Source organism: Curcuma longa, unplaced genomic scaffold (assembly GCF_044706935.1).
Source record: "Curcuma longa cultivar G26 ecotype Majalengka, Jawa Barat unplaced genomic scaffold, ITB_CL_G26_1.1 contig_20233, whole genome shotgun sequence".
NCBI classification, from domain to species: Eukaryota; Viridiplantae; Streptophyta; class Magnoliopsida; order Zingiberales; family Zingiberaceae; genus Curcuma; species Curcuma longa.
In genome coordinates, this window is record NW_027431318.1 from 41,752 (window position 1) to 52,772 (window position 11,021).

General features: G+C 39.4%; 1 protein-coding gene and 1 pseudogene across 1 annotated transcript; both read right to left on the reverse strand.

The window, feature by feature from the left end:
• Positions 1 to 415: 415 nt before the first annotated feature.
• On the reverse strand, positions 416 to 1,235 carry LOC141817370 (protein RGF1 INDUCIBLE TRANSCRIPTION FACTOR 1-like). The gene is made up of 3 exons (XM_074705034.1): positions 1,053 to 1,235; positions 752 to 967; positions 416 to 652 (listed from the first exon to the last, which is right to left on the reverse strand). The coding sequence occupies exons 1-3, from the start codon at positions 1,233 to 1,235 to the stop codon at positions 416 to 418; spliced, it is 636 nt and encodes a 211-aa protein (XP_074561135.1).
• Positions 1,236 to 3,351: 2,116 nt separating this feature from the next.
• On the reverse strand, positions 3,352 to 9,347 carry LOC141817368 (uncharacterized; annotated as a pseudogene).
• Between the last annotated feature and the right edge of the window lie 1,674 nt (positions 9,348 to 11,021).

The window sequence follows — 11,021 nt, forward strand, 5'->3', positions numbered from 1 at the left end:
ATCATAATAAAAATCAGTAAACTTGACCAAAACTAATTGATCATCCAAAACCTTTTATATCAATCTTCCAACGTCATCAATGAAATTTGAGAAATGTTGTGATAGAAACAAGAAGAAACAAGAGCAAAAATGATGGAGAGATCGAAGAGGAGGGCATGGACGAGAAAGCTCTCACGATTCCAAAGCTGCTGATTGGCGGCTTAAAGCAGACGCCTGGCGTCCCCGTCGACCAGCCTCGTCGCTTCTGCCTCGGCGTGATACTGCCCGGCGGCTGGCCGGCGGCCGTAACACCATCACATATTGCCATATATAGATATAAACCTTCTTCACAACACGAACAAACCAAGAAACCCTAATAATCAATCGTTCTCAGTTTCAAATGGTCTACGTTTGATTTCAAATATGTTCTGGTCGATTAGAATGGAGATCGATGAGGTATGCCTTTTCGCCGGGACGTCGACCGGCGCCACCGACCAGTAGTCTCCGAAGAAACGCTACTTCCGCCAGAGCTGCCACCGCCGGCTGCAGCCGCTGACGATGTCGTCCTCTGCGGCGACACCGACTCGTCGGATTCGGATCCGCGCGTCCACTCACGGCGGGGTTTCGGGCGCATGGCGAAGGTCAGCTCCGGGTTCGTCCGCATTCCTTCAAGCTGACAAGTTAAAGAAAGATTAATCTTTCTTTAATGTCGAAGATTCAATCTCCAAATCTCGGTTTAAATTGTGATTTGTTGAAAGATTCGGGACCTCACCTTGCAGCCGATGGAGCAGAATCGGAAGGAATCCAAGAGGCCGCGGCCGCAGGTCGCGCAGCTGGCGGCGACGCCCTTCCCGGCCCTCTGCTGCGGGCGCTGGTTGAGGAACACGATCTTGGCGCTGTTGATGGTGTAGTTCTGGATCGAGGAGATGTCTATCAGCTTCGACACTTCCGATACCCTAATCACATTGTGGTACGACGACCTCCGAATCTAAAGAGAGACCCCCAATCGCATCAAGCTTCGATTTTTTTTTAAAAAAATTTGGATTCGAGCAGGAAAAAACGGCGAGAGGAACCTGAACGCAGCGGTGATCCTTGTGCTCCGGGAGGCAGTAAGAGCAGAGCGCGTCGCCGGTGCAGTCCAAGCAGTACATGTTGCACTCGTTCTTGTTGGAGTCGCCGTGGACTTCGCAGTGCGTGAAGAAGCTGGTCTGCAGGAGCGGCAGCAGCCATGGCGGCGATCGATGCATTGGACTCATCTGCCTTCCAAAATCGAGAAGAAAGAATAAAAAAACAAAAACAAACAAAAAGATTTGAGAAGCACGAACGCGTCGTCGAATCAGAAGAGTGCCAAGATCGCACCTTTATCTCTTGCGAAACAGGATGGAAGGAGGAGGAGGAGGAGAGCAATGAGGCTGCTAAATCATCCAAAGGCGCCGCCTTTCTGGGAGATTTCCAAGAAAACGGAAGAACACAAAAGGAAGAACCAAAGGCGCCGCCTTTCTGAGAGATTTGGAAGACAATGGAAGAGGAAGCGGAAGAACACAAAAGGAAGAACAGGGGTTTTGTTTATATAGGGGAAATCATAAGGCAAATATTAAATGAAACAGGGGAAGGAAACCAAAAAGAGGAACGGACGATGTTTACCTATATATATATATATTTTATTTTTAGATTTTTTAAAAATTAATATTTTATTTTATATATAAAAAAAAAGGAATGTGATGGAGGGAGATAAGAAGGGCATATTTTGAAATATCTTATAATTTATATTAAAAAGCATGATTAAATTGGCCTAAGGGAGGTATTTGTATGAATTAATCAATGTTTGAGTTTATTATAAAAATTTGCACATCTTTTAAAGTTTTCCAAAATATAGTATAATATTTTTATTTTATAAACAAATATAATTAATATAATTAGTGCTAGTATTATTCATAATTTTTGTAAAATTTTCTCTCCTCACAAATGCTCTTTCATCTATTGCCAAATGCCCTTTGTCTCCTAGCCATCTATCAACTTTTTTTTTCTTCTTTCCTTTCATCTTATACTATTTATCTTATTTAGCTATTTATATTTATATTCTTTCTCTCTTTCAATATATTTTGTACTTGACGATCAATAAATTTTAAAATAAATAATATTTTTAAATCCTCTTGATACCCATTGAGTGTTTTTTTAGTATGATAATCTAAACATTTTAACCAAAACTACATAAATTATGCTAACCAAATTTTATAAATATACTAATTAAATTTCACAAATAAGATATCTATGTGATAAAACTCTTAAGTTTCATGTACCTAAAGTGATACATGGACTTAAATTCTCAAATCAAAAATCACAAATTTGACTTTTTATTGTGTTCTTCGAAGCTCTTCAAATTATTCTATATTTCTTTTCTAAATTAAATTAATTTTAAGTTCAGTGTACATATACTAGCAAAATTTTACAAACATGAACTCTATATATACCTAAATTGTTAGGTGAATCTAAATTATTTAAATGTCAAATATGACCCTTGGCTACGGAGAGGCTGCCATTCACTGTGAGCTCGCGACGACAACGAACTCGTAGTCTCAATGCTTGTCATGATCGGAGAGAGGCCAATTGTGGCCTTGTAGCAAGTTTACGTCAAGGCCGCGATGGGCTCCAACAGTGAAGCTTGACTTAGTTATAGTGGGTGATGCAAAAATAGGGGTGGAGCTCGCTAGTGGAGGTCGAGAAAACACCCATGCCGCCATCGCCCTTGCCCAACCGATCATGAACAGTGATCATGATGTTGTCAGAGTCATATAATCGAGTTGTTGACTTGCTAGAAGTCGAGGCTGCGTCGTGAACTCGCGATGACCGTGGAGTGGCTGATCGTGGCCTCGCCACGAGTTCACAAGGAGGATGGTTGCAACCTCGTCTCTCGTGACAACCACAGAGAGACCAATGAAAATTTCATCTCTCGTGATGATGGAGAGGCCGATCACGGCCTCACCTCTCGCAACAAACTCGCGTATGCCACGACGCTCACGGCAGACTCGCATCCTACTCCCAGCCCTCCTTATCAGCCGCACCACTTAAGTTATCATCTAAGTGGAGATAATTTGCAAATCTTAGGGAGTGGAGATAAACAATGTTCAATTAGGTTATCATCTACTAAGAACAAAACAACTACTATTCAAGATTGTTATCTATAATCAAGAAGGAACATAAAGAGGACTATCCGATTCAGTTATAATATCATTAACAAAATCGTAACTCTCGAAATCAGTTAAGACTTTAGAAAGAAGTTTAACTACTAACTTTCATCCGAGTAAATTTGAAATTACAGAAACTGAAAAAGCACGCAAAGGAATCACACCACAACTTGAATACAAACAGCTATGAATCATGATAAATACAGAATTCTTACTATCTTAAATTTAGCCAGTACGATGTTGCAATCGAATCAATAACTATAGTACTATCGTTTAAACCCAAATCACAAACCGAAAAGATCATATTATGTAGAGAGCAATCTAATGAAAGAAAACTGGGTATAATAGTGCACAAAGAATGGCTGCCACGCATGTATGACACCTATTCCCACCCTTTGTAGACCATAATCTTAATATTATGTTTGTGTGTGTAGTGTATGCAACTAGAATGCGTTTAAAGGCCGATTTGTTGGAACTCAAAAGTGGAAAAGGAGATGTAGTTGCCCGCGAGAAATAATAAGACTACTACTAGGGATGTCAGAAGCACCCACAGCCATGTGGACATCTTCCTCTTTCCCTTCTTACGAAGTGGCAAAGGAATGGGTTGTGGCTTGTTGAATTGCTTTGCTGCAGCCACCGGCCTAGAAGGTTTCTTTGTCAATGGTACTGCAGTAACATCAAGTTCCTTAGTAGTTTGCGTAGTTACGGAAGAGGGAGCAGTGCATTCGTCAACATCATTCATAGACGTTGGGTCTTCAGCAGCAACACCTTTCTTTTTCTGCTTCTTTGCTCTCATCTGCAAATTTGCAAAAATAAATAAATAAAAATAGAGGTAATTATTCACAAAAAAAAAAAAAGTGGATAAGTTGGTGGAACTTGAGTTGATCTCAATACCTTCTCCCTTTTTTCAGCTTCCTTTTGTGCTCGGAACTCTGCTCTAGCCTGTGCCCTCTCAGCTTGTCTCCTTTTCCTTTCTTCTGCCGCCTTGGCTTTTGCTATTTCTTCTAAGCGATGTTGTTCTTTTAACTCTGCTGCAGCTTTTTTTTCTCTCAATTCTTCTTGCCTAATCAACTCTTGTTGTTTCTTTAGGATCTCCTCTTCTGCCTGTGTTTGAACACTCAACTTCTCTTCAATTTCAATTTCTTTATCTGGAATTCTAACGGTTATAGCTACATTAGAGTTTTCTGAAGCAGGCTTTGATGATTCTTTAGGTTTAACAGGATGATCTTTTCTTGCTGCTTGCAGAGCAGGAAAGGACTCAACTTCCTTGGAAGTTCCAGCTTTTGCTTCCAACGATGCAGGTGGATCAGAATAACTTATTTTGGCCTGTTGTGGAAGAGAGACCGAAACCCTGAATTGGTTAGTTTGAATAACAGGCAGCTCCTCATCTGGACCAAGAGATCTTCCATCAGCTGTCTTAAGTCTCCACAGCGTGCTGTTCAAGTTGGATTTAACATATTGCATTCTAAACTCTTCATCATTGTTCCACAGATCCATTATATTTTCAACCTAGAGTGGATGACAACATTAAAACCCATATGTCGCGCCTTTGAAAAAGTCCCAATAATATATACCTGTTTGCTACAGTGTGTATGGAGTCCCTCAAAATCTCTTGAAGATAAATACCTTTGAGCAGATATCTGATCACTCTTGTACATGCTAAAATGTTTATTCTGCAGACAATGTAGATTCATTTAAATCATATTTTATACAAAGGAAACCAGAGTGCCAATGTAATCTTGTTAAGATATTTTTCATACAATAAATATATTAAAAAAAATAGTCTCATGACTCATGAGTGAAATCTCATTCTATTGAAAACCACATGCATTCACCATAAGAAAGGTCATAAACTGGGCAAATGAACTGAATAAATCTTGTCATTTAGAGATTCAATGTCCATAGGTATGACTTCCCAATGATTTTAAGCATGACATTTGAACATGATTAAATGGAAACAAATGCATTATAAAATAGCTCAGTTTCTCGCTTAACAGCAACTTGGCTTATGGCAACAAATGATAAAAGATGGGTAGAAATACAGTGCACTAAGGGAGGTCAGAAAAAGATCCTGTGAGTAAAACAACCAAAATGGAAACAGTGCAAAAAATTCAGCATCAGTTGAGTCAGCCTTATTGAGCATGCATGATAAATTTCATACGATTAAGTGATGTGCACAAAGAAGTGACATAATCAAGGTTCAGACCAAAGTAGTCATTATTTAAAGCAACACTTAGAATTTATATAGTTGTGATTAAGCTAGCATAAGAATTGCTAATTAATGATTTCCTGGCGTAGATTAACAATGCAAAGAAATTATGAACTTGGAGATGAATTTTTAAATTTTAAGTGTGGACACCAAGTTTTGTGATGAATAAAGATACAAGGCTTTCTAATGAATAAACAAGAAAATTATATAGTGAGTTTTAGTTAAATTTAGAGAAGAAATTACTGAGTCAATACCATCTCTACATCATGACAGACTATCATCACATTGTTGAAGAGATTAAAGTATGGGCAATTACCTAGATAATCAGAGAACTTTTAGAAATCTCACATTGCACAAACCAAGTTTGCGAAGAAGATACAAGACTTTCTATTGAATAAACAAGAAATTATACAGTGGGTTTAAGTTAAATCTAGAGAAGAAATTACTCAGTCAATACCATCTCTCCATCATCATAGAGAGACTATCATCACTTTGTTGGATATGTTAACATCATATTGTCAGACTAAAAGTATGGACATCTACATAGATAACCAGAGAACATTAGGAATCTGACATTGCACAATTAACATTTGACTGAAAAATATACAGCAAGAGAAAAACAATCTATGTTGAAAGTCTGAAAACATATGTACTTAGATAAAGGGATCTCACAATAGTTCATTGGTTAGCCACTCATCCAATAAACTCGTATCTTTAAGAAAGAGACCAATTATATAATGGATTAATGGGGAATGGATCATCCTTATATCAATAGCTGTAGGAGTCAAGATATACTTTTGCATTGGAAAATGGAGGTCTCAAATTGTTTGGCCATATGATCATGATAAAGATATATACAATGGATAGAAAAACATGCAGCAAAGAAAAAACAATATCTGTATTTAAAAGATATCTACTAACATATAGAAAAGCAATAATAGTTAGATCATATCACTGCATCTGCTCTTGAAATATCCAGGATTAATTAAATTACAATAAAACAACAGAGAACAGCTTACCCTTTCAGTTAACTTATTTTTGAGTTCTCGCCAATGCCCATATGCTTTCTGGCGAAGAGCATCAGCATCCCTGAATTGTTGTTGAAGACCTCTCAAAATTTGTTGTTCCTCATCATATTTCTTCCTTGCAGCATTTGCATTGGCTTCAGTTCGCAGCACCTTAGTTCTAAGAGAATCCAGTTCCTTCTTCAAAAGCTGCAGGCAAAAAACTAGTTTGTAAGTAAAGATGAAAGGAAAACATTAAAAAGATTACAACAGTTCGACTAAAATACATTAAATTGCTCTTCAATCTGTTCCTTTTTGGTCAACTGCCTCATTGATTTCAGTACTTGAATATGTTTTTGAAGTGAGTTGGTCACGCTGTTGTCTCAACTGTTTAAGCTCATGAATATACTTCTTTTCTTCTTTCAATGGCATGGTTACATGCTGAAGCTCAAATTCCATTGATTGTATCTGACCAAGAAAACATATAACTGAAGATGAATAAAAAGAAAACTAACAGTTGAAACACCCTCAACCAAGATCACCTGAAACTCACCTTGGAATCAAGTTCCTCAATTGAATGTACATTTTTCAACTTGTTTATCGTTAACTGGAGAGACTCCATCTGCTGGCGTTTAGCAGTAACCACAGCTCTTGCAGCCCGGTCTTCTGCTTTTTCATCTTCAAATTTCTTCCAGAATTCATTACATGTCACCTGAGGATAAAACAGAACAATAAAAAAACTAAATAGAAAAGTAATCTAATGAATCATCAGGATCCTCTGATACCTTCTGCCTCTCAATAGAAACTTTTATAGAATCCCTTCTTTGTGTTTCTTCATTCACTTCTGACTGTGCAGTTTGTATGCTTACCGAAAGTTGGTTGTCGATAAATCTTGGAATTTTAACTATGTAACATGCTTGTGGTTTACCGAAATTGGTCGTCACCTTTTCAACAGCTAAATTTGATGCAGTATGATCTTTGACTAGCACCTGACTCTCTTCTAGAACTCGAGATTCTCCATGGACACTATTAACTTCATTTGAACTTTCCAAAGAAGTGCTAGATTCTACAGACTCCTTTGAAACAGCAAATTCAGATTCAATGGCATCGACATCATTTACAACTGCATTTTCATTAGTTTCATTTATACAACTACCATTTTCAGCTACATCATGTCTACCTGCTGCACATGTAGTAGCAACATCAGAAAAGAAAATTTCACCTGAATTTATAAATTCTAATGCTAGAACTGTTTTGTTAATTGTACCTGTTGGGCTGGGAACATCTACTGCACTCAACGTGACAGCTTCCTGTTCTGAAGGGCATGCATCTTGGCAGCTAGATAATCCATTGCCAGAATCTGACAGAATCTGGGGAGAAATAGAAATTTCCAGTGACTTGCTCTCAGCAACACAAGATACATCTGAGCTGCAGCAATCTTCTTTCAGATGCAAATCAACAGACTGTTCAACAATCAAAATGTCACCAATGGTGTCACCACTTGTTACAGCTTCATCAACCATGGCACTAATCTCAGGTGCAGGAACATCGGTGTGAGCTTTTGGAACATCCACTACTATCTACTGTTTCTAAATTGGTTATACTATTGGCAACTATATTTGTCCTATTTTCTTCTAAACATTCTTCTGAAATAGGATGACCCATATGCTCATGATCAGCAGAATATTCAGAAGGCTGGCTCTCTGTAATCAATCCCTCAAAATTCTGTTCTTTTTGAACTTCAACAGCTGATATCAATTCGCCTTGGTTACTAATACACGTCCTTTGATCCTGAGGCTCCGCAATCAGTTCTACTTCGGTAGCTAACTCTAAAGTTTCTTGCTCCTTATTGTTTGAAACATGAGTTTCAGGAATTACCAGCTTTTCTTGGTCATGCTTTTTTGTTGCTTTAAGCACAGACCCAGACTCCTCTGTCTCCAACAATAAAACATTTATCTCCCTATATGCTTGGCTAGTATCATCTGTATTCAAAGTGACAATTTCTTCCTTTTCATCAGCTATGATAACTGTCACCTCTTCCTTCTCATAGTGGGTATTGTTGAGCTTAAGTTCGTTTTTGCTTTCTTGTTTATCATCTTCTACAGAAGATATTTTGGATTCCTTTTCTAGTTGTGTCCCAATACCTAAACTCTCACATTGTTGATTTTCATCATAAACTGATAATTCTAAATTGCCCTGTTTGTCAATTGCTGTAACCAGAGCATTGCTCTCCTTCCCTACTTCAGCAGTTGATTCTTCTTTTTCAAAGTCCGCATCCTTGACTAGAATTTCACTTTCTAGTTTTTCTACCTCAACATGCAAGTCTGGCTTAGCAGCTTCTCGACTACTATCATCCTCTACCTGATCCTGACCATTCTCCATGTTCAGCTCCATATTGCCCTCTTCACTGCATGCCTTTTCGTTCACTCCACAGATTCCACTTTTAATGTCTGGTACCTTCTCATCTCGAACCTCATTACCTAGACTTCCCTCGAGTGCTTCACCTATTCCTTCCTTGGCCACTATTCCTGAATCTGATTCGACTTCCTTTTTTCCTCTTCCGCATCACGATAGGTAATAATATGTTTGCAATCATCATCCACAGTCACTGCTGCATCTGCAGTGGGATCAGCATTTCCATCGAGATCACCCACTTTCTCAGGAGTCAATTCCCCATTTTCTCTTTTCACCTTGATCGGTTCTAGATCTCCTACAGCAACCGGATCTAATTTGACATCCACATCAAGATCCCGCTGCCATGATTCGTCCAAATTACCATTCTCCATCGCGATCAATCCTCCAGCCCAACCACTATCCTTCTCCTCACCAACCAAACAAGCAATGGCATTAGCGTCCCCTGTAACCTTTCGATCACCGTCCTTCCCTAAACCCAGACCAACCGACCCCTCGATTTCGACCCGAGATCCAACACTAAACTCGCTCAAATCCGCCGTCATTGCTCAAGCTACGATAAATTAGCACAGGAATTAGTATAACAACTCTTCAAAAACTAACTCGTAACTGCATCGCTGATAAGCAAATAGTCCAAAGCAAAAAAATTAAATTTAAATTAAATTAACCGAGTCAAAAAAATAGCAAACCTCTGGAGATCAGGAGCGATCACTCACAGGATCCGCGTCGTTTTAGGAAGAAGCGACCTCAAAAAACCACAGCACGGTCACACCAAAAACACCTCGCCGGAGATCCCAATAGTTACCTCAGCCAGATCTCACCCTTCCATCGACAGATCCGAGATCCCGCACTCGTACCTCTCCCACTCGCGCGCGTTCTCCACTCGCTTACCAATGCACGAAGCAACGAGGAAGGCGACGTAGAGAGATGGAAAGATCAAGCGAGATCAAAGCGAGCAAGGAAGGGGTGAGGAATTTAAAACGGGAAGAGCAATCCACGGTTTGTTTGAATAAAACACTGCTATTCCTCGAGGATATTTAGGATTGTCACGTCCCCGTTCCCCGGTTTTGTTTTTTTCCCTAGCCAATGCCTCCAGTAACTTCGCGGTCCCCGCCGCGGGGGTTACCAGCAAAAAGGGTAAATGGTGAGTTTGGTCGAGTACTTACTATATTAAAAAAAAAAATGATAATTTTTTATCAGTCTCATACTAAATCGGGAAGCACATATGGGTTCCGATCTTATGAAAATTTCCATTTGAAAGAAAATTCTGGGAATACGCGTAACTGGGGACCAATCCAGATGCCCAACTGAGTCACAATCCAGATGTCAATCGATTTATTCTTACGATATAAGAATAAACCGATTCCATCGTGACAAATACAGAACATACTAATTATCAGACTCTAAATTCCACGTGCCCAATTCAAAGAGCCCGCTTCGGAGTCGAGTCGGAACTGAATTGATTAATTTAATTCAAAAATATAACTAAAAATTGATTATAATTTTAAAATTGAAACCGAATAATAGATATTTTAAAAAATTAAAATAAATTGTTGAGTTATTTTAATCGAATTGAAATTTCATCGAACTAATGGTCAACCAAAAATGGGAGCCGGCGTGGGCCCAGGTTTCCCGCGGTTAGGGTGTTTGTTGGGGTAGCGGTAAAGCCGAAAGGGGCATTCAATTGAAAGCGAAAGAGAAAAAAAAAACACGGACGACACATTCGAGAACAAGGCAAACTCGTCAATAATTGCGGCTTCCTTGCGCGCCTTCACACCGTTCGGCGTGTTGCATAGGTGAGTTGGTTACGATGCGGCAGATTTGTCAAGAGGGCAAGGGTTCGAATCCTGACGAAGCCACGGCAATACCCCTCCGCCGTAACCAACTGCACTTTCTCGATTTACCTCCTCACAGATGGTCGTAGGACCGATCGTGTGGGGCCGCTAAGGTGGCGGATCACCTTTATGCAGAAGAAAAAGCGTGTTGCACCTCAGTATTTATCCATTCTGTCAAGATTTTTTTTTTTTGCTTTTTTAATCTTTTCGATGTTTTAAAAACAGGATCGGAGGCCAAATCGAAGATTAAACATCGCCATGTGGAAACATCAATTTGGCATAAATATCGCGTTGACAAGGACGTCGAAACCTACGACCACCCTAAGATCGACGTCGGGTCCCCAGCTAACCTACCGTGCCCTCATTTGTGTTTAATGATGGATCGATCGTTCTGAGC